Here is a 25,438-nt window from a genome sequence, read left to right on the forward strand (position 1 = left end):
GTAGTGTTTGTTTATTCTTTACATCTATTGGTTGTTATTATTGTCACCTAGTCAGGTGACAATATTGATATTCATAGCACGGGCTAAGAATGACCGTGAAAGTTATTGTGTACTAGTAAAGCCATTCGAAGGCTCTTTTTCGTGCAGTCATTTAAGTCCCACCCACCCGCCCTTTGCTTCATATTGTATAATATATAGATGTATCCACTGTCTAAAATTTGCAATTTTATTTTGTAGATGTGGAAGATTTGGTTTAGAAAGAAAGAAATTTTTGTTATATTGAAATTAATTAAAACTGCACTTTCAGAGCGCTTCACATCCTACTCACGAGTTTGTGTTTATTTCATAAATATTTTATGTTCGTTTGAGTGAAACGAATAAGAATTTAAATTGTTATAAAGTGTAACAAAGTAATTAACTAGATATTTTCACGGTTGTTTTTCCCCCCTTATAAAAGAAACTTTAATTTCTTGAACGAAATAAACAAAACAATATTAAGAAATATAATTACGTATGTTTTATTAATAAACATACAAGTATGTATTTGTTGATTTGAAAAAAAATTTAGCACATAGAAACAACTTAAAGGAATTTTTAATGAAGAATATTTATTAAAAAAGTCGCGTATATCAAAACAAAGACATAATAACAATTTAATTAAAATGATGAAAATTATACAATAGTTATATCCAAGTTTGAACCTTTATGAACCGGAGGAGCCCCGACCCCCTAACAATGACGGGTGGAATATATATATACTTTTCCATTTATAAAGACACCCCCCCCCCCCGCGCCATTTCCCTCTCACATCTGGATCTGCCACTGAGATCGGAGGGGGGTGGGTCTTTTTTACCATGTGCCTTAAAAAGAAATAAACACAGAAGCTCGTGTCTGTGCAAATAAAAAAAAAACTTAAGAAATCGGATATCCATCTTTCCAAGTCATGAGTTTGGGATCAGAAATCAATTTACTTGGAAAGATGGTGGGTACATTGCAGAGGCGGATCCAGCAATTTGGAAAGGGGGGGGGGGGTTCCATTTGATGAAAACCAAAATGTGCAAAATTCATCATTTGTCAATAAAAAAAAGGACTTTTTGAACGTTTTCCGTGCGTATACAACTGTATTTTATAAACATTTATCTCATAACTATCTATTTCACATCTATTTCAACAGCAGAGTGCACTGCATTATTGGGCGTTTTGCCGTTTTGGTTTAGGTAAGAAAGATTTGCATACTATCTAGCCATAAGAAAACCAAGTCTCGAACATTGAGAAAGTGCGTCCATGCTTGACTGAAAAGAAACATTAAGTAGCAAAAAATAACTCAGACTAATTACGACAAACTATTTTAAAAATGAATATTTTGGTAATTTTTTTTATGTCTTTGATGTTTTTAAATTCTGAACTATTTATCGATTTTGAGTTCTACCGATTGCCTTCTTAAATAAAGGTCTAAATGATAGGATATGACAAAAAAATGGGGATAATTTATGTGCTGAATAGATGGTACGTGTGTAATACAGTGGTAAAAGCAGTTGTCGTCCCAGGGAACTTGATGCGACCTCTGTAATGGCCGGGTGCGCTACATCATTCGGCACTAGTACAGATGCGATCATATTCAGAAAAGTTTTGAAAAGTTGGGCATTTTCATAATGGTTTACATATAAACCCTTTATACGGTATTTTTGTAACAGAATTTCCGACTTTTGGAAACAAAACAAAAAAGGCTTTTTTATGTTTCATGTGGCTAGCATTCCAGAAAAATAGCATAACCCGCGTAAGCGGGTCATGTAATTTTCTTTGTATTTTTCATTTGAAACGAAGTAAAACTCATCTATTATAAATACGTAAGTTAATCAACTAAACAATAAATTTGAAAGCGGCTTTTTAAAGTAAAACGAATGCGCGTACTCATACTTGAACGTCGTTTTACTCGATGGCTTGTCAGTTCAAAACTGTATGAACCTAAATAATTTAAAAAAAGAAAAGAAATAGAGTAGAAAATACATTGTGGATGTTTTTATAAATCTGTGTTTTTAGCGATACTGCTTAATATTATGTATTTTTTCTTTAATTTTCCATATGTTTACTCAGTGTTGTAAACACCGGATGCTGAAGGGGAGTACAATGTACTTTATTTCGATAAAAAATCGATAGGGTTTTTTCACATAAGAACAAAATTATGGGACGCAGTACGAAATTCTTTAAATAAGCAATTTTAAAAACATTTATTTGAGATAATTACAGTATTTCTATTATAAATGGGAAATTGTCTTTAAATAGCCACTAAACGTTTTCAAAAAAATTCATATGTCCCAGAGAAAGGGGGGGGGGGGTGTTCCGACCCCCGGAACCCCCCCCCCCTTCTGGATCCGCCAATGCATTGTATATCTCGGAGGATAAATAACATGAATAACGTGGGTTCTTCGGATGAAAATATCTTTAAAAGTTTTTTTTTCCTCCGAGGTACCTCAATTTTTAACGATGCTTTATTTTCTAGACAACTTTTCGCCTCCGAGGTACCCAATTTTTTTTATGGTGCTCGTGGTAACTATCGTGGGTAAAACTTTTGGGCGCAGAAGTACAGATTTGCAATTTTACCGGAAGTTCATAAATTTACATTTTAAGTGATAATTAAAACGATATAATAATGCCATTTATGATCAATAAAAAATAAAAATATAAGTTTTGGAGCATGTACACACAATAAGCAATTTCCGACAAATTTTATTTCAGCCAATCAAATTTCAAAGAAATCGATGGTCAGTGACGTCAAGTCCACATGTGTTTCTCCCGCTTCCGTCATTCTGGTCTCGTTGAATGAATGAAATTTGTGGGACCTGAACAATATTCGACAAAGAAAGGTTAACAGAAAGAACAAAGGTGAGTATGAGAGACCCCTCTAACATTTTGTTGTTATGGAACTTCTCTACAATCCCCATTTCATTCATCGATCTTCGCCTCTAAGCTTCTACGCCTGTAATCCGGTATCCAGTAGCTGTGATAAACAAATTCATAACAAGAAGAATCGTTTTATCTCGATAGCAAAGAATTGTTTTTATAAGGACTATGTTTTATGATAAGTTTTGGGAAATGTTTCACATAGAATTTGGGAAATTATTTTCGAACTCAAATTTGCTATACATTTTACCTGGGCAGTGAATCATACTGTACTTATTTCAATAGTACCTGTATTTCATTTGTTGTAAAGCTTTGACAACAAATCCATCGACACTTCACTCATTTTACAATAATAAATTGTGTTGACAACAAGCCAAATAAATAAAAGTCAGTTTTCAATGGTTCATACTTCATAAAATCACTTAATACCACTCCTCTTCCACAATCTCAAAGTGGAGCATATGGCTCAGTGGTCATAGGTGTCAGGCATGTAATTTAAAGGTCGCTGATTCAAACCCTGTAGTGGTCACTAGATGTTTTGTGTTGTGCCCTTCAATCACAGGGGCTTGAGTAGAAAAAAAATTGTTAAAATTTGGGTAAACATTTTTTTTCTATACAAGCCATTGTCCTTTAACGAGGCACCTTATCTAAATTGTCTCATTGACTCCACCCAGCTGAAATTGGGTACAGGTTTACACTTGAACCTGTGATGGGGAGCCAATAACTTTCATCTGCTTATAGCGCTACTGAAACCTGATACAAGCATTGACCCTCTGCATCGTCATGGCTTAGGGACGATTTAACATGTGTAACAAATCTGTTCCAATTTAATAAAATCATTCTGTTCATCAGTGTTCGACTTCATTCTAGATTTTATTTTCTTCTTAGATGCCCTCTGACGCAAAGAAGAAGCGGGAACAAAAGAAAAAAGAAGCTGCAAAAAACAAAGGAAAGAAAAGGACCGATGACACCCCACAGAATGGAGAAACTGAGAATGGAATCAGTAATGGAGCTGGGAAGGACGATGGTTAGTGTTTTACTTAAAAATTACTTTTTGGTCCGACTGATTCGATCGTTAGCAATAGATAGCTTGAGCAGTCAGTAGGCACCTGACTAGTGATTCGTGGATTCTGGGATTGAATCACAATCTGGTTTGCATTATTTTTTTCATCAAATTACACAATCTTCCTGAAATGTATGAGAAAGGAGGGGGATTTTAGTGATGGCATTGATTTGAATTTGAGGGTGTGGGGAGCGGGGGTGGGGGGGGGGTGGGGGGGGTAGTAGTGATGGCTCATTCTGTAATTGTTGTTAATGCATGTTGATGTATTGTGTTGAATCATTCACAATCAAGGGAAACAGTTTTCTTGCACTGAATTAAAAGAATACATGCATGTACAATTGCTTTTTAGAAGTAATTTTGCAAATAAGTTTTCACCTTACATTAAATTATTGTAAATATTAAAAATATTAAAAAAGATGAAACATTTTTTGTTTAAAACAATGTCAGGTTCCTTTATGTCATATACTCAGCCTAATTGTGCCAACTAAATGGTGTAAAACGTAGATGGGGATCAAACATCATGTTTGGCAGTCCTTTTCCAAGGCATATATTTCTCAATTGGAATCATTCATACTAAAGGCCTTATACTATTGTATATGTATGTGTGGGGATTTCGACATGATATTTTTTATTCATTTGCTTTTTCAGAATTGATTGAGTTAGCCAAGGGCTTAGAAGAAATTGATGTGAAGGCTCAGTACCGATCAGTGACGGGGGTTCTCCTGTCTCACCCAGACAGTCGTGACGTCCAGCTGGGCAATGTGACCTTGACCTTCCATGGGGCGGAACTCCTGACGGACACCAAAATAGAGCTCAACGTAGGTCGACGATATGGACTCATTGGTCTTAATGGATGCGGTAGGTTTCAATTAAATTCAAATATATGTTGTTCCATTGTGATACAAACTCTATGGTTGTAATGGATGTTGTAGACCCTGTTCCAATAATACTCCAACTATTGTCGTATGATATGACAATGAGGACTCATTGTTCTTATTTGATGCATTAATTGCCATATGGCCTTTTTGGATGTGGTAGATATGCAGTCTTTGCGCTTAACTTTTTTTACTACAAGCCCATAGGGCAAGTGAGGTTACAAAATCTGGTAGCCCAAACAAAATTTTATTAGCCCAAATCAAGAACAATAAAAACAACTTGACAAAAGATGACTTATCATATTAAATTATATGATAATAGTATTTAGTTATCCTTTTTATTCAAAAAATTACCTTTCACGATTCATGATTTTTTTTTATCTTTGATATGTTGTAGCCAGTGATAATAAGAAACTTATATACTGAATTCATGATTATTTCAAATTCTGCATGCTAAAAGCAGAAATGGGTCAATAAATATCTGATTCCTGATTATCAACTCATTTCCGTACTTTCAGTACTTTGATTCAACACGTTGTCAATGATAGACTGGCAATGCCTGCCAGACTGGCAATGCAAAATATCGTAGGATAGAGACAAAGGACCAGTATGTTTCAATGACGAAGAAATAAGAGCTATTTGCATTATATCGTCCATTATCAATTCACGTTTGTACTCAAAATCCAGTCCAAGAGATCCGATGATAGAAAGGGTCTTCTCGCTTCGCGAGCTGGGTTTTTCTAAAAATAGATTTTATGCTTAATATGGAACAAGGTTTTCCCCGTGTAAGTTGTCGAATTCATGGGCGGCGATTGAACAAAAACTACTTTGATTTGTTTTATTTTGTAAACATCAAGAAAAACTTTAGAAATATATGTGTAAAAAAAGATAAGATTGTTTACATATGGAGAAATCACGTACACTTTATTCATGAGCTAAATGCCACGTGACACTCTTCTCATTAATATTCATGTCTTCAAATTGTCTCCCTTAGGATTGAAAATTACATACCTTTTATGTATGAAATTTTAAAACTTTAATTTTTTAGAATGAGAACATGTGTTGGGGCAATGCATAGATTATCTGTGTATGTTTTTGTCACCACAATCAGTGATTCACGCTTCAAATTCACTTTGAATTCCTCTCTATTAAACCATTATAGATAATCTAAAAATAGGACTATACCGGCTAAAATGAGTAAATAAATAAATAAACAGCTAAAAATATCAGCTTGATACAGAATAGAATTATAACCTGAAAAATCTCATTCAATATATAACGAAAATTTTAAATAGAAATATGCAATATGCCTAATGATTCAATATAAAGCCTAAATGCCTAGTTGCAAGTCCGACAGCTTACTGAGAAAGTCTTGAAAAATGCTAAATTGAAAGTAAAAAGGAACCGACAAGACTTTTAAAATTTGAGTCAAGATTTCTGACACAACTAGTTTGCAATGTAAACTTTGTAAATATATGAGGAACTACTTTACCTATGTATGGCAAGTATTTTAAAAATAATTCCAAAATCCCTTCATGACGTCTTTCAACACTAAAACACACTTTATTCCTACAACGCCCCGCTTCGATTTTTCAGATTCAAAAGGAACCGCTCTCTCAATATCTAATGTAAACAAAACAAGCACATTCCGATCCCGGATGTAGTAAATGAGAGAACCAAATGAGGAGAAAATATTTCCGAAATACTCATTAAAATTTGCGATTTTTTCATTCCTTTCTATATATTCTATTGTACTGAAAATCGCCATTGTGATAACAATATGGCCGCTATGCAAATTAGTAAAATGTACACCATTTCTCCATATGAAGCATTTCAACTTGACAATCACGCAAACAAAAGAGGTTAATGCATGCACTATTTTCATTAGCGCATGAATAATGTAGTGCAAAATATTCGCAGAAACGGCTATGATAACAAGGACTCGGTCGCTTTGCGAGCCGACTCAAAAATGGTATCATAATTTCAATTACCGCCGGAAACAACGTACTAGCCCATCGGGCATGCGCGAAAATAATATTTGGTAGCCCGATCCTGATTTTACTAGCCTCGGTCATCGGGCTACCGCTTAATTTCGAAGACTGGATATGTTTGATTAAAAGTCAATTTATTGGCAATAGACTATATATAAAAATGTGGATTTTAATGTTTTTGTTGCAGTTGTGTTTCGTTTGATCCCAAAATTTGTTTCAATGTAGGAATCAAGATTTTGATGTGTATTTTTTAATCATGGTTATTTATCAAAAGGAAGTAAGAAAGACACCTTTTATATTGTATTATTAAAGTGTATATATTTAAGTAACAAATGTAACCAATTTAATCCACAATTGATATGGAATAGGTAATACCTGGTAATGCAAAATATTATTAGCTTAAATGTACATCACAATTTAACTAAAACACAATCAAAAATGATAACTCTGAATTAAGTGTATATATTTGTCAAAACATTTTAATAGAGAAAGATGTAGATGCCTCATTACATGCATTTTTACCTCTGTTTGGGTATGATGAAATGAAAGGCCGAGTTTTAATGTTGGAGCTCTTCTCTTGGGTCCCCTGAGAGGATTGTAGCTCAACACTATGTTCAAAACCACCTGAAGCGAAATTCTATTTACTGACCCAACAGAGAAACACTGTGAGCAAGGAAATGTTTGCTTCAAATTCGCTGCAATGCTTACAAAATTTGCATGCAGCAGAGATTGAATAAAGTTTCACAAATTTGATTACCATACACATATTAAAAAAAGGAACTGCTCCATATTATTAATAACAACACAACACATTCTTTTGAAAGGGATTACAATTTAATAATATCTTCATTAGATTAGTTTTTGTATGACACATATGATGCATTTGTGTCCATTTTAATTTTACTTTGTTTACTTTTAAAAAATCATTACATATATATAACCAAAGCAGAGTTCTATATGACTGAATAAACCAAGGATTAAAAAACCTTGAAATGACCAGAGTTTTATGGTTTTATTAATAAAGCTGGTGTTTTTCTTTACTTACAGGTAAATCCTCGCTATTATGTGCACTGGAGTGCAGGGAACTTCCCATACCTGAGCATATAGACATTTATCACTTGCGGCGGGAGATAGAGCCCAGTGACAAGACGGCCCTCCAGTGTGTGATCGAGGTCGACAAGGAGAAGATGATACTGGAAAGGGAGTCAGAGATTCTGGCTGCCAGAGACGATCATGGTATTATATTTTTGGTACCATTAAAAGTCAACTTTGAATTCAGAACCAAAAACAAGGGTTCTCTTTTCAATTCAAATTAAATGTTGACAAATTTCCCTAAATCCACAGCCAATTTCAAATCTGAAAGAATTTGCTATACATGACAATTTAATTTTGCTGTGTACAAACATTGTACTAAATATATTTATTGAACTTTTGTCACATACTATATAAAAGATGATTAAAAAAAAAAAATGAAAATCTAACCAGATGATACTCAAAAGGTCAAAGCACCTCTTGTTTATATGGTATTACTTAACTATTTAGACTAAAACAATACTGAAGAGTCCTAATTAAATGTGAGAAATTAATATTCCGTTTTATCTCAAGTAGCAGATTTAAAAATCTCGCTTTTATTTTTTGAAAGATGTACTAAATTAAACTCTAATTAAAAATTTGGCATTCACGATTTTATATTCTTGCTATTTGATGCAAAACGGTTGAATCTTTGAATTAAGTACTGTTGTAAAATAAGGAATCTACAGAAATTTTTGTGTCTTTTTTCTCTCAGAATCTCAGGAGCGTTTGATGGACATATACGAGCGTTTGGATGACATGGACGCCGATAAGGCAGAGGCTCGGGCAGGCTTCATCTTGCACGGTCTCGGATTCACCAAAGAAATGCAAAACACGGCCTCCAAACACTTCTCTGGAGGGTGGAGGATGAGGATATCCCTGGCCAGGGCCCTGTACATCAAACCATCCCTCCTACTGCTGGATGAGCCCACCAATCACCTTGACCTTGATGCCTGCGTGTGGCTGGAGGAGGAACTCAAAACGTTAGTGTGTTTGAAGTGTATAAAAATGTGTATAGAACCTGTTTTGTCCATTATTTTGACTAACGAAGTATATATAGAATGCGTACAGTCTCTCCAAAAATGGCATTAAGTAAGCTCTTGACCTCCTCTTTGACATGATGTCAAATTGAAAATTGGAGTCAGAATTACTTTTCCCTTGATTTATTATAGATTGTCAGGAAATTGTTTCATTTTCTACACAATAATTAATATGTAGAATATTACATGACTGGAGCTGATGCAATGCTGATGCAATGATTATATTATAATGTAATATTATAGTATAACAATTGGTTTAGTACAACTTAACTAACTTTTTTAACAACTTTTTACTGACTGTTTCAGATACAAGAGGATATTAGTAATGATCTCGCACTCTCAGGATTTTATGAACGGAGTGTGTACAAATATCATCCACATGGCCAACAAGAAGCTGAAATATTACGGAGTAAGTAAGAATCGCAGCTGTGGCAATAGGCAACATTCCCATTTTGCTTTAAAATTATAGGGTGATAGAATGTGTCATGACTGATTCTGACATGACTACTGTACAGTAGATTCCTAATTAAAATGCGAGGAATAAATATCCGCGTAAAATCCAGAAATTTACATTTCACAAATTTTTAAAATCTCGCTTTTATTTTTCGAACATATATAAACTACATGAAACTGTTGATAAAAAAATGGCATTCATGATTTAATGTTCTCGTGATTTGATGGAAAATGGTTGAATCGCGGAATCAAGTACTAGGGTAAAATAAGAAATCTACAGTATTTATTAAAGTCATTTGCTGTGCATCGTATGGTCAGAGTAAAACCCTTCAAATTATTCAGGTCAAAAGGTGAAAATCTACAATGTCATGTTAAGTTTTGGCCAAAAAAGTTTAATAACATCTTGCTTTGTAAAGTTTTTTTCTCAGTTTCACTTCTACACATACCAGTTTATTAATGCCTTAGATAAAAAGCCATCTCTTCTAAGTAGTGTCGATGTTTAACAAGTATTGTGATTGTCTTACAGGGTAATTATGATGCATACATGCAGACCAGGATGGAGTTGGAGGAAAATCAGATGAAGAGATACAAATGGGAACAGGACCAGATATCACATATGAAGGTAAGGTACAAGGCTGATGTTTAGGAGATATCTCAGTGATATTTTGGTAGCTGTACCAGATATCACATATGAAGGTAAGGTACAAGGCTGATGTTTAGGAGATATCTCAATGATATTTTGGTAGCTGTACCAGATATCACATATGAAGGTAAGGTACAAGGCTGATGTTTAGGAGATATCTCGGTGATATTTTGGTAGCTGCACAAGATATCACATATGAAGGTAAGGTACAAGGCTGATGTTTAGGAGATATCTCAGTGATATTTTGGTGACTGCAGATCTATAGCTCTACATTTCTCTTCCCTGTGAAAGTATTGGATACTCGATATTACTAGTAAAAAATTTGAATCTATGAAATGAGACTGATAATTTTTAAGGCGTCGAGCTAATGCTCGGCAGCCTTCTAGCGATCGTCTGGATTGGCAATCGTCCAAAAATTCACGCGCTGCACCGCCTTTTAAATGCGCATAAGAAATAAGTTCCTAAAAGTATTAAAGGTATTACAAGATTTTGTTTCCATTTATTCAACTAAATTGTGTACAAAAAACCCAACTTTGCCTCCCTGGTGATTGACAACTCATTGCATAAGAATAAATTTGCTTAATCAAGAAATGGCGGATGAATACAATCAGGCCTAAGTGTAAAGATTCACTAGATATTATTTTAGTTTATCGCTTACATTTTAATTGGAGACCGTGCCCGATAGAAATAACATTTTAGATGTAAATTTATTTGTTATCGGGCACGGTCTCCAAAATAAATGTAAGCGATAAACGTATCTAGTAATTTCGTTGCAAAAAGTAAACTCGATAATGCAGTTAGTTTGGTCGAGCATTATCGATAGCACGTGTTGTGGATTTGTTTGTAAACAACCATACCATAGGAAATCTTGTTTCAAACGGGAATTGAAATAAATAAATGTATGTTTTATTATTATAATTAGGGACACACTATTAATGTATTCAAATTATGAACCTATGAAAGTTGTTCAAAGACTGTTTGAAGCAGAAAGAAACAAATTATTTTTGAACTTGGAAATTTCTTCGATTTTTGCAATTATGATGAGTTATTGTATTAAAAAGCACCACTACCCATTTTATAAGAAAATATACCGATTTTTGTTTTTAAAGAAGCAGAAAACATAATTCAAATACTTTCTATTCTAAGTCTAATATCATTTGATGTGACTATTAGTACAGAAATTCAAATTATTGGTATCATTCTATATAAAAGAAAAAAATGTCAGCTCGACGCCTTTGTGGCCGTTCCGGCCTTTGATTTTGGTTTGAATTGAAGATGTGAAGTAATTTGGCTTATTTAGTGTAGTATTTGCAGCTGTTTGGGTGTGATGAAATGAAAGGCCGAGTTTTAGTGTTGGAGCTCTTCTCTTGGATCTTCTAAGAGGATTGTAGCTCAACACGATGTTCAAAACCACCTGAAGCGAAATTCTACTTACTGACCCTACAGAAATAAAATGATTAGAAAAACATAGATTCAATAAACAATAGCAACCCTTCACTTCTGTAAACTTTTCCATGAGTGATAAGTGAAGAGATAAGGTTCATGTAAATTTCTACTCCTGTAAATTATTTACTTAGCTTGATTTGCTGGATTCCAAATTTATAAATTGAAGATATGAGCAAATTGGACAATATAAGAATGCCAAAACAGTACTTGAGCTCTATGCTAGGAGGTTTAGATCCTAGCTCTATGCTAGGAGGTATAGATTCTAGCTCTATGCTAGAAGGTATAGATCCTAGCTCTATGCTAGGAGGTATAGATCCTAGCAATAAAAAAAAGAGATTAAATGTAAGAAGTGACGTAAATGTAAGTGATAGAGAGTTAATTAAAACATTACATGCTTTGATCATATTGATTCTTCATGCTCTGTTTTTTCGTAGAACTACATCGCTCGCTTTGGACACGGTAGTGCCAAGTTGGCTCGTCAAGCCCAGAGTAAAGAGAAGACACTGAAGAAGATGGTTGATGGGGGCCTGACAGAGAGAGTGGGAAGAGATAAGGTAGGATTGTTCTCGGAGAGAGAGAGAGAGAGAGAGAGAGAGAGAGAGAGATTTCCAAAATCATGAGTTTCTAAATTCACTCAAAATAAGGAAAAGAGAAGTAGAGAGGAAAAAAGAAAAAAGATTTCTATAATTATAATACAAAGTACCTGTGACTGTTTCTATTCTTATCAAATAGAATTGATATTAAAGCAAATGTTGTTTTACTGTTCAGTATTCGGATTTTCACCCTAACAATTTGAGATTCTTCTACTGCTGCACTGTGTGTTTAAGACTGTTATGTCTCCCTTTTCAGACGCTTACCTTCTACTTTCCCGACTGTGGCAAGTTACCTCCCCCTGTCATCATGGTTCAGCATGTCAGCTTCCAGTATAATGAGTCCAAGGTATGTGCCTTCCTTAATTTTAAACGAATTGAGAAATTGGGGAGTGTTGTATACAGGGTTATTTTCGCCCCGTGTAAGTTTTGCCCCGACTTGAATTCGCCCAAGACACAGATGTGTTTTAAGAGAGATAGTTTGAGACATTGTAATTCGCCCAATCCTAGATTCGCTCGTTGACAACAAGGACAAAAGGAGCAAAAATTAAAAGGGGGCGAATATTTCCCTGTATACGGTAGTGTACTTTGCCTTCCCTGACACCTAGATTTATTGTCAAGTATAAATGAGTTTTATGGATAGTAGGTTAAACACAAAATGTTATTAGATATTGTGCTGCCATGAACATTGAATTTATCAACTAAATACAAATACCACAAAAATTGGTATTTAATGTATATTAATGAAACTACAATATTCTGGCAAAACCTTGATTGAAATTAAATTCATCTCAAATCTAGACTCATGTAAATTTAATATCATGTCGCCACCTTCATATCCTCAATGAATCACTAAAGAAAGCATAATATTGTTTAAATTTCAGCCACTGATCTACAAAAATCTGGACTTTGGAATGGACTTGGACACTAGAGTGGCATTGGTAGGGCCCAATGGAGCAGGGAAGTCTACACTACTCAAACTTATAGCAGGAGAGGTCAGTGCATCAGTACTCTATGTCCTCATTTAGGTTCCCCAATCCTCAGCCTCAAAGTATTTTTTCAGCATTAAAAAGTTATTTGTCCGTCAAACTTTATAAATGAAATGAAATGAAAAGAAATTACTGTGGAATCGTTAGATTTCATGGCGGCTCAGTTTTCGTGGAATTCGTGGGTACCTCTCATCCACCAATTAACATCCTCCACGAATTGATAAATTAAGGTAATAAAGTCATAATTATCTTTGCAGATATATAAGAATACCCGAAATTACGTTCCCACAAACCTGTAAAATTTAAGCCATCCACAAAAATTGGCCCCCACAAAATTTAATGATTCCACAGTACATGATGATATCCATGCATTTTACAAACAATGGATATGATGGAATAAATTTATAGGCTGAGATCAAATTAAAAATAAAAGTTTGTATCTGTGCATAAGTAGCTCAAACCCCTTTACATAATATATATAGTAACTCTCCATGGATCCACTAAGAAGTTCGTTGAATAACTGATAATATTATACTTAAGGACCAATTAAATTTGTCTATATAAATGATAGAATTATGGTGCAAAAAAAAAAAATCCAGATAAATAAGTGTTAAAGAACATGGCTCAGTATCGGAGATTGTTAAATACGGATTCTCTGTAGAATCCGAGGGAATGTGAATGGCTTGCCTAGTACTGACATTGCAGACATGGCAATTAATAAATGGAATATGCATATATTATTTTTGACCATAAATATCAAGCATTTTTATTTTATAATTTTTTAAGAATGAAAACCATTTGTAGGCTTTATTGGTAACTTTTATTTGAACAAGTTAATATGATTTTTTTTTAAATTTTGTAGTTGATACCAACAGATGGTCTAATAAGAAGACATTCTCACCTGAAGATTGGGCGATATCACCAGGTAAAGGACGTATTTACAATAAAAGCAGATAATGTATTTAGAACAAAACAGTGCAAACACCCCCACCTTCCAAACAAAAGTAACAAGCTTTCCCTTTGATGCCTTTTGTAGCACTTACAAGAACATCTGGACATGAACATGACAGCACTGGACTGGATGATGAAGTGTTTCCCGGACATCAAGGAGCGAGAGGAGATGAGGAAGATCATCGGTCGATATGGACTGTCTGGACAACAACAGGTGAGTTGATGAATGTTTCAAAATTGCTTTTTAGTGACTGGAAATCCCCTCAGTGGGCTCAAAAATCTCTGCTTTGAAGGATCTGAAAATTGTGATCCAAATGCACAAAGTTTGATTAAACTTGTGTTCAGAAATTGATAATGATGAAATTTATCTTTCTTGGTACAAAACTTTGACGATTTTAAGAATGGCAGGTATTTTATTTTTATTGCAAGACATGAAAAGGGAATTTCTCAATATTTTTTTTCCTTTACTTAGAATTGAAAAAAAATGTAAAACTAAAATTGAAATTACTCATTCGGTAGCATTTGACACATTTGCAATGGAGTGTGCCTGAGGAGTTAATCATTTTTTTTTCGCCTAAATTGTCTATCTTCTAAAAATTTAATAGCTATGTATCAAATGGAATTTGAGATTTATTGTAATGCTGTTATACATAAAAATTTTGCCCACACAGTTTCTTGTCAGAATTTAGTTTATGAAATAAAGGTCTTGCTTACTTTGTTTCTACATTGAGATAGGGTTGAATCTTTTTTTGATTTTGTTTTACAGTAACAGTATTTCAGAAATATTTCCTGTTCTATTTCACAGATTTGTCCAATGAAGAACCTGTCAGATGGACAGCGGTGTCGAGTGATATTCGCATGGTTGGCCTGGCAGAACCCACACATGCTGTTACTGGACGAACCCACGAACCATCTGGACATCGAGACGATCGACTCGCTCGCCGACGCCATCAACGACTTTGATGGGGGACTAGTCCTTGTCAGTCACGACTTCAGGCTTATATCTCAGGTACTGGGTTCAGCAAATCTAGATCTACTAGAGGTAGTGATCTTATACAACAATGCATTGCAGTGTATAAACTCTTGCATTGTTTTTTGGTCCATCTGTTGTTTGTCTTCAGAAACTCAGGGAAATTATTTGTTGTCTTTCAATTTTTTGTTTTACGTTACTTTGCTCTCTAGATGAAAATTTTTATTTTTTTTTAAAATGAAGGATATTGTTTGTTTCCCATTTCGTCTTTTAACATTAACAGATGGATGTCTTTTATAAAGTTACATTGTTTCTTTTGAATGGGGGAAACATAATGCATTAGACTGTTGCTCTACAGAACTGTTTTTATTGATGTTTAAGAAACAAATTAACCATCATATCTATCTTATATATGTTTATATGAAGTAAAGAAAAAAAAATAGCTAGCTTTAAAATTTGAAACTTTCTCTTTCTTTTTTTTTTTTAACAGACCTCTTTGTCAAAAGGAGGTAAATATAGCCTTAAAATAAGCAATGACCATAGAGCCCTCTTAAATCTTTATTCATTTTTCTTTGGACAGGTTGTGGATGAAATCTGGATCTGTGAGAACCAGACCGTTACAAAGTGGGAGAGTGATATCTTTGAATACAAAGAGGCGCTTGCCAAGAAAGTCCGCAAACAGATCGCAAAGATGAGGGACGGTTGACAACGTGGATAATTAAGTTCTGTTTTTAACATTAAGTTATTGCATAGCAACCTCTCCTTTTTTATTATTTTTTTTTTTGGTTAAATGAATTGATTTTCTTATTTCAAATCAATCAGTGCATGTATTTATGAAGTTTTGCTGTTATGAGATTTGGCAGGGCAATTATTGCGCAAGTGTGATTGTAAACTTTGAAAAAAGGAGTGTATACAATATTGTGTACAGGTATGGTTGACCAAGTGTGTGTGGATTGACCAGAAACTTTCAAGAAGTTCAATTTCTTGAAATTAAAAAAAAAAAGCAAAAAAAAAAAAAGGTAAAAGAACAACAACTGTAAAATTTGATTGTATGAAAAGCCTCGTTGTGGATTATCTTCACTTTATGCCTTTTAAAAATCTCTTAAAATTCAAGAAATTCAAAATGGCAAAATATATTTACATGTGAGAGAACTGGATGCAATGGTGTGAAGAACTCTTCATGATCACACCTTTACAAGTTTTCTTCTCAAGAAAAAACAATTGGAGTTCAAACACTATCAGAACTTTTTTTTTATTTAATGTATTTGTATTTTTTTGTTAGAAACATTGTCAGCATATTTTCCCCTCTAGAACTTGTCTGTGTTACAATATGATATTTATTTCCATTTTATTTTCCTTGTTTCCTGTAAGGAATATTTTGGAGAAATGATGTATATTGCAAGATTGACTGTTAAAACAATCATGTGAAAAATCTCAACTGCTATTTAATATTATGAATTTATGGATCAGGTTTGTTAAACAAAGAACAATAAATTTGAATATTTATGAAATGTTGCAAAGAATTTGAAAGAAATTAATAAAATCAAGGAAATTTTTTATTGTTATTTTTGTTTGTTTTTGTTTTTGTTTTTAAATGGTTATAGTATATTTGTTGTTTCATTTGACGTACATGTACAAGTACATGATGTTGAATTGACAAGTATAATGATGAAACAAATATCATGATTTACAGTTATTGACTGGGTACGAGGGAAACATGTTAATTGGTTGACCTGTAGGTGGAAAGGTTGCCCGAGGCCTAAGGCAACATTTTAATTTTTTTTAATTTAAACAATATTTTGTTATGCAATATATCACAAACGGATAAGATAGCAGGCATTGTCTATATAAATCCTCTCCGAAATACAAGGTGAAGGTCATATACACAAGATCTAGTGTCTTACGATATTGACAATAATATTACATTATATTTATATTATATTGATAAATATATGTATATTTGAAATATATAGTTATAAATTATAATAGGTATGATAATAATACTTATTATAATATTGTATTTTGTAATGACTAGTAATGATAATAATTAAGAAAAAAGAGAAAAAATACAAACAGGTTCAGGTTCTTTTGTATGGTACAATAATCTCTTTGCAGAATTAATTAATAAATTCATGTACATATTTAAATATTGCAATATTTTATTCATAAGTAAGACTAATGTCACCATTAAGATTGAGTTGAACTGAAAAAGGTATTGGCAGTCTTAAGGAATCTATATTTTGGATTATTAAACGTCTTTGAACACAGTATTTTGGACATTCAATAAAAAAGTGAGAACATGTTTCATGTTTCAACACATGTCACAACTCTGGTTGGGCTTTTGTTTACATTTTGAATGTTGAAGTGTAAATTCCAGTTTAAGTCCAAAAATAATGTGTAAAACTTTAGGAACTGTTTATTTATGCTTAAAATGAATAAGAACAGAGCCCTGTATCTTGCTAATAACTCTACAACTGACTCAAAATTTAATTGATCACTAGAACTGCATTGTAAATAATGAAAACAGGAAAATAAAATTTGACCAAAATCGTGACCCTTTAAGATATTGGCTTTAGAACAAATATCAAGAATATGTGTTCTCCAACTACCATCCTGCTGGAATTTTATACCTAGATGAGTATGTGTTTCAACATTTTCAATAGCAGGCCCTCAGTAGCAAATTTAACTTTGGGATGATTAATACTCCTACAAAAATCTAAATTATTTGTTTTATTTGGATTAAATTCAACTGCCCACATATCAGACCATTGCTTGATTCTACCCAAATCATGAGTTAATGAATTTGCAGATGTCAAAATATCATTATTTACTATAAAATACAAAGATGTGTCATCAGCAAATAATCTAACTGGGTTGTCTAAGTGTGTTGATATGTCATTAATGTACAAAAGGAATAAAAGAAGGGGTCAAAGACTAATCCTTGTTGGTACTTCGCAATGTTGATGAAAAACCATCAAGGACTACTTTCTGAGTTCTATCAGAAAAGTAGTTTTCAACCCAACATATTAATTCATTAGAGATTCCATAGTATTTAAATTCGCATAGGATACCTTTGTGCCACACTCTATCAAGCTTTCGAGATATCGCAAAATACAAATCTGATATCTCTACCTTTGTCAAGACAAGATATTATGGACCAGTCGCTTATATGAACGTATATTATTCATTGTTGAAGATACACAGTTCACTATTATTATAAGTGATTTACTTCCTTATAAACTCTAATTTAGTAACAGGAAAATCAATGAATTATGAAAGATATATTTTTGTTACGCACTATCCCGTTTTTTTTGTTATACTTAATACCCTGAGTTAATTATCTGCATGGTCTTGGTCTTTTGACAGTTTTTCTTTCTTTCTCTCTTTCAATGAATTTTTTGAAGAAAAAATTTGGAATCCATTAAAAATCAAAATAAATTATGATATGTAAAAATAATAAAAAGAATATTTTTGAATTTTACAAAGGCCATAAATTGAAGTTAAAGTTTCATAGAGCATAAAAGAAATAGGGAGAGGTTATTAATAAAGAGATACCTTTTCTATATATTGTTGGAACTTGTTTACAGTAGCGTATTGTATCTAGTTACATCTTTACATTCCAAATATTTCCGTGGGAAGGACTTGAACATAATATGCTGCCATTGTCTCCTATTCATAATTTATTTCAACATTTTTTCCGAGAGGTGCAGTGTAAAATATATATAAAGAAACAACTCTAAAAAAGAATGATTGAACAAATACTTGTTGGAATGCACTAATTCGTATATGACATAGGCAATAAATATTAGAAACACTCGTAAATAAGGCAAAATTTAAACTAAAGTTACGGACCACAAATAAAAATATTAAATTAATTATGAAGGTAAATTTATATCAGACCACTTTCCAATTGTGACAACTAATTTGTGAATCAAATCACAATAAATTAGTTCAATTCCATCTCAAACTATTAACCTTCTTTCATATACTTTTTTTAAAACAAGAAAACGAATCTTAAACTATACTAGTACTCAAAACCATATTCATGTTGTTTGTAAAAATATAAGTCTGTTTTAAATTGATATTACACGAAGAGTATATCAAACTCTTGATTTATACAGTAAAACAAATTGACATCCAGTTTTACATGTGTACCTAGATAAGGTATTTGTGATATTAATATTACTAGTCTATATTATTCATCATGGAAATTCCATCGTTTATGTTATTAGCAGAATATAATGACAGGTTTACCACAATGGTTTTTCATTCAATTTCTGACGATACACTTCATAAAAAAAAATAGAGCGTCTGTCAATCAACAAGATTTAAGATTAACCTGTTTTATTATGCCAGCATAAAATTTGCATCATGTCGGTTTGATTGATCGTTGTTAAAGAACGAGGGCTGATCCAAATGTAATGACACAAGTTTTACATTTAATAAGATGAGTCGATTGTCATGGCCATTATAAGACTCTATCGATCCTCTTTTGAAGAAGAACTCTCTGTATATAAATATAGAAAAATACCCATTTAAAAGATGAATTATGAAGATTTTATCTTTATCAATGCAATAGTTTATAGTTAAACGAGTCATATCTCAAAATTATAGGTAGATCCGATGGTAAATTCGTTGACCAACCAGCCTCTTTAATTGAAAATATTTCAAAATTTCTTAGTTAAATATGATTGTTTTACGTTTTTCTCGCATGTTTGGTATGGTTTTTTCCACAGGTTTAAGAAATATTGTCATGTTGTAAAATTTAAATTTACTTGTTGGTGTAAGTAAATATAAACGGGTCACTTGCAAAAAAAGTTTATACATGAAATTTTATGATGACAAAAACATTCTTAGAAAAGGTCGAAATGAGCTATAATTATAACAAATTATATTAAAAAAAAAAACAAATATAGAAATTTCAGCAGTTGTTCGATTAAAATTGAAATATCAAGCGTGTGTATTAGACCAGGAACTTTCAAGAAATTTAATTTCTTAAAATAAGAAAGTTTTTAAAAAAACCCCTGTAAACATATGTTTGTATGGAAGCTCTGTGTGTGGACTATTTTCCCTTTATGCCTTTTAAAAAACTCTCAAAAATTGCAAAAGTGAAAAAAAGCTAATTGCATTTACCTGGACATCTGCACGGGGGTATTCGAAGCAAACGATGTGAAGAACCTTTCACAACTTAGCAAGTCCTCTCACAAAGAAAAGAGTTGTATAATATTTTTTAGTTTGAACACCATCCAGAAACTTTTTAAATTTATATTTGTATTTGATTTAACTAATATTTTCAGCTTGTTTTGCAATCTGAATTTTGTCTGTATGATATTTCTTTCCTTTTTATTTTCCTTGTTTTCCACAAAGGAAAAAAAATTAGAAATGGTGTATATTGCAAGATTGACGGTTCAAACAATCATGTGAAAAATCATGAATTTATGGACTAGGTTTGTTAAACAGAGCAAAAATCGTTGAAATGAAATTAATAAAACCATGGAAAATTTTGGATCGTTTTTGTTTCTCTTTATCTTCGTCTTATAAATTTGGTATATTTTATTCAAGTGTTTCATTTGGTCTACAGGTATCAGTAATGATGAAAAAATATAGTAACAGGCAATTCCTATACCGCAAATCAAAATGATATCAAAAGACAAGAAGCTAAATATATGCAATGTAAAATGGAAAAAAAAGGACTGAGAAATCCCCAAAATAGGAATGAATTTCTCTCTTTCATGGTTTCAATTTTTTCTTGAAAATACGATAAATACAATCGTGTACCTAATTTTTCTTTCTGAATTACATTTTCCTCTTCATTATTCATGTGATTATATATATTTTTTCTACGCACTTTCCCGCTTTCTTGTGACAATACCCCAAGTTTAATAGACTTCTTTGTCTTTTGACGGATTAAAATTCAGCAAATATTCTCTCTCTCTCTCTCTCACTCTTTCTCTCTCTTTTTCTCTCTTTAAAAACAAGTTTTCATTAAAACCAAGGTATAAAAAGTAATCTAAAGGTATGTTTTTGAATTTTTACAAAGGCAATTTAGTTGTGACCGACATTTTTTAGAGTTTGGAAAAGAAAAAGAGGGGGATATTAATTTTTATGTATAGCACAATGGGTGTTATTTATGTATGTATTTACATGTATGTATGTGAATGGGAAGGAATAGAAGGTTACATGCAGCTTGTATCCCATATTATGCTAATCATTAATACTAGAGGTGCAAGGTAAAATATTAAAAGGAAACTTTAAACACACAGGCAAAAATAGGAGTAAAGTCATGTACATGTATTTAAAAAACTCTTACATGAAGAAGAATCTAAATCAAATTACGGAACACAATTTAAATTATTTTCACATTAATGCAATTTGTTTCTGACAAATCACAACCAAAATCCTATTAGTGATTTGATTAATTGAATTGTCAACAATTTGTTAATCAAATCGACAATAAATTAGTTCCATTTCATCTTCAATTTTTAAACCAACACCTTTTTATACGATTTCCTTATTGCAATAAATAAATAAATAAATAAATAAATAAATAAATAAATAATGCAGTTAATTATTGTGATTCATCATTTTATGTCGGTTTTTGTTAAGTTGACTAATTGATATCCTACAAATGGAGTAACGAGATCTTGATTCATACTGTAAATAATTATTCCAAAATTTGGGTACACTAATATTATTGGTGCGACATCTAGTTTTAACCAAATAAATGAATTGTATTTGTAATATTGTTTACTTTATTGTAAACCAGGGAAATTCCATCGCATGCTATGAGCAGAAGTTAGCCATTCTGGTTTTCCATTTAATTTCTGACTATGTTAATGCATATAGTCATTAAATAAAAAAAAATGCGTTTGTCAATCACCATTAGAGTTAATAACACTTTTTATAATATCTGCATTAAATTTACATTTTATCTGTTTGACAGACGCTTTATAAATGGGAGGGCTGATCCAATCGTAATGTCACAGGTGTTATTAATCACGACAGATCGGCAATATTTTTCTAATTGGCTAGTTTCATTTCAATTTTATTTATAGATATGATACCATTCTCTTCCAATACTGTTTTTTTTTAAATTCACGTTTATCCAAAAGTTTCAAAATTTAAAAATATTAACATATGGCATTAATTGATATATGTATATTTAAAAAACATGAAACGTTTCTCTAACATTTCTGGACATGTTTATTAGATGTTTATATCTTTACAAGAAATTTAACACACTGAAGTGGCTTCCATGCAACTGAACAATTTTCCATGTTTTTATAAAGTATTTAAAATTATATATAAAATCGTTGAAAGCATATATGTATCCTTCTTTAAACAACAGAATCATATTTTAAAGAATACTATAATTCTTTATTGATATTCAAAGTCATGTTTTTGTGAAGTTTTTCACCTCAGTTTAGATCTGAGAACTTCAATGCAAAATAATTATTTCTGAAAATAAATGTACATGTATTACTTAATATGGGAGATAAGGTTAGTCGCCACATGCCAGCAACATCATTTATAGATTCTTGACGTTTTGTTTTGAATCTATTTCTCAGTTCTTTTTACAGCAATTAATTCAACACAATTTATATTGAACCATAATAACAGTTAGAGATAGAATTCAAGTTCACAACGTATAATGTTTTGAAAATAGAATTATATCATCCAAATAAAAATATTGAACGTGAAAATTAATATATTTCTCGAATGTTTCATAATGCAACGCCCATGACAAAGAGCGATGGATCATGTGACATTTCACTGGATCAACCTTCGTATAATACAAAAAATTGGTTTTCCAGTGCCAAAGTCATTTTGCAATTGATTTAGATTGTTGTATCATTACAATTCATATTTTTTAAATGAATTTTGATTGATAGATCTTATATTTTATTGTAATATTTTGGAAAGAGAAAAACAAAATTCGAATCAAGTTCAAAAAGTGTTTTGAACTTGAGTTTCGTTGAATTGTAATTCAGAATATTTGATAAAATGTTTTATTTTTTCTATATCATGCCTTTTCAAAAAGCGACATAATGCAAATATAAATGTACTGATTATATATACAATTCCTTTTGTTATTCCACTTCTTCAAAAGGCTTTAATACACCTTTATGTGAGTTACAAAGTCTTTATTTCTGTTGATACGCCTTTGCTGTTTATAAAGCGAAAACTACTCCAACCATTTTATATATGGATGCGCAGATCGGGTGCGCAGATCTAGAGGGTGGGATGTTGGAGCCCCCTTCTCTGTAAAATTTAAATTTCTTAAATTTATGTTCAATGTTGTAAAATTATCGAAAATATATCTCGGACCCTCCTAGACAAACCCCCCCCCCCCCCAAATCTGGATCTGCGGATGTTACGCCTCTTATTTCATTTTTGATAACATCACATTAATGGAACTTATAATAGACTTGAATACCTTGAATTAAAGAAAATTAACACAAATTTAAACACAAAAATCCAAACGTAGTTCTAAAAAAACCCGTCGACATTGACTTGAAATAATCATTTGGAATTCAATTAAGTTACATGTAGTTTGTCTAAAATAATTGAAGCTTCTTAAAGCTTCTTACTTTTGCAGGTGCCTTGGTGTAAAAGAGGGTGGAGAATTTTGAATTTGATTATGGAAATCAATATAATTGAATGTCTAGGTGATTTAACAAAATTATCTCATGTATATATGTGGGGTTTTTCCTAACACACGCGTTAAAAATAATGAATGCTACAATTGTCATCTAATCAAAAGAGTTTGATTTATTCGGATCAATCTTTTCATCAAGTAATGATACGGAATTTCCCGTTAGTAAAAGAAAATTTTCAGAGTTTTGGAACATGTATATATACGAAGACCAGCAATTTTGGATTATACTTTTGATTCCATCAATCAGAAAACATTGAACTCGACATTTGGAAGATGACTTCTCAAGGAGTGTTTATTTTGACCTGGCTTCTGTTATGTATTGGAATTCAAGCTCGTAAGTAATCAGATTTATTTTTTTATATTGCTTTTATGAGCAAAATTAAAACATATATGAATTGAGACGTAACTTAAAGAAATATCGATTGTATGTTTGTCATTAAAAAATCTAAGAAAACTTGGATTTTTAAAATTTCTAACACGGTCAACCCTAACAGAACGCGAATAAATTGATTGCATTGGTTTTTTTTTTAACTATCTAATGGTTTGCAATAGAGCGTTTTAGTACACAAAGAAACCCACAAACAAATGCTGTTTGCTGGAATTGTCAAACTTGTGTTATTTTAATTAATGTTCTAGAGTATAATTCATTAAGTAATATTGGTTAACGTTTCAGAGCAAAGAAGCTTCAGAAGGTTGACTCTGGGAGACGTTGCTCCGCCGGTACCTTCCGGTCCCCCGTACAGCTGTTCAAAGATATACTGCGTGAGTGTATTTCTATTCCAAATGTATAGTTCAGAACTATCACCGATACTCAATGCTCGAATAATTTGGTCAAATATAATTAAGGCTTGGTGAACAACAAATTAACCATCAGATCTTTGCTTTCAATTTTTTAGATATGATTTGTAAAGCTATAATTAAAAGTATTATTCAGTAAAGAAAAAATATATAAATTTTAGATTTCAATTTCAGAATTTTCCTATATAGTCATACAGAGGTCTTCTTTTACAGAAGATCAATAAGGCATAAAAAATATATATCAATATATAGAAAACTAGTATCTGGAATACTAATGATTGGTCGAAATGACCTGGAATTTTCAAACAATTATGTATTCTTTATGATTTTGTTTTTTATGCTTATCAATACATGAAGCTGAAATTTATTTTCAATTTTCTTAATTGGTTCAAATATGATACAAAATTACCCTTCCAAATTTATATTTTTTAAAATCTAGAGAACAAGTAGATGATATACATAGTGCAATGCAGAGTAAATGATTTATTTTCAGATGTATTTAAACCATATTTAAATGATATAAGTACATCATTAATGCATAATTTAAAAACACTTATGAAATTAATGTTAACTGATTTAGGATCCCTTTGTTATGATATAAAATGTATATTCCAAAGGATTAAAAATCGGTAAACTTTAACGTTATAATAGTTTGCTTTTTTTTTAAGAAATGTCAATGCTTCTAGTTTAATTTCAGCATGATCAATATGTCTAAATTAAGTTCAGCATGTTTTATTGCTTATAATTTTAATCTTTTAATAGTTTAATTTCTCTTTTACAGTTGGACAGTCGTAAGTGTGGGCAACGCCCTGGCAGTCTCATGCCTTGTGTTTCATACACCCTCCCTAGAACATTCGCTTCTTGCGATTGTCAGCTTCGTAAGTATTCTTATTAACGATATGCACACATACTCTCGTTAAAAGAATATTGGATTGATTTTATATAAGTATATATTTACTTTTAAAATATGTTTCAGAATTTGCAAGCCGTTTTGATCA

The 25,438-nt window shown here is 32.0% G+C and overlaps 1 protein-coding gene across 1 annotated transcript; it reads left to right on the forward strand.

The window, feature by feature from the left end:
* The first annotated feature begins 2,740 nt into the window (after positions 1–2,740).
* LOC128163745 (ATP-binding cassette sub-family F member 2-like) lies at positions 2,741–16,540 on the forward strand. The gene is made up of 14 exons (XM_052827397.1): positions 2,741–2,883; positions 3,790–3,928; positions 4,613–4,822; positions 7,878–8,066; positions 8,617–8,884; positions 9,248–9,350; positions 9,921–10,016; positions 11,918–12,037; positions 12,333–12,422; positions 12,958–13,068; positions 13,925–13,987; positions 14,099–14,227; positions 14,819–15,022; positions 15,564–16,540. Exons 2-14 carry the CDS (start codon positions 3,790–3,792, stop codon positions 15,687–15,689), a joined length of 1,848 nt encoding a protein of 615 aa, XP_052683357.1. The 5' UTR covers positions 2,741–2,883; the 3' UTR covers positions 15,690–16,540.
* Positions 16,541–25,438: the final 8,898 nt, after the last annotated feature.

The sequence above is a fragment of the Crassostrea angulata genome, chromosome 9, assembly GCF_025612915.1.
Source record: "Crassostrea angulata isolate pt1a10 chromosome 9, ASM2561291v2, whole genome shotgun sequence".
In the NCBI taxonomy this organism is placed as follows: domain Eukaryota; kingdom Metazoa; phylum Mollusca; class Bivalvia; order Ostreida; family Ostreidae; genus Magallana; species Magallana angulata.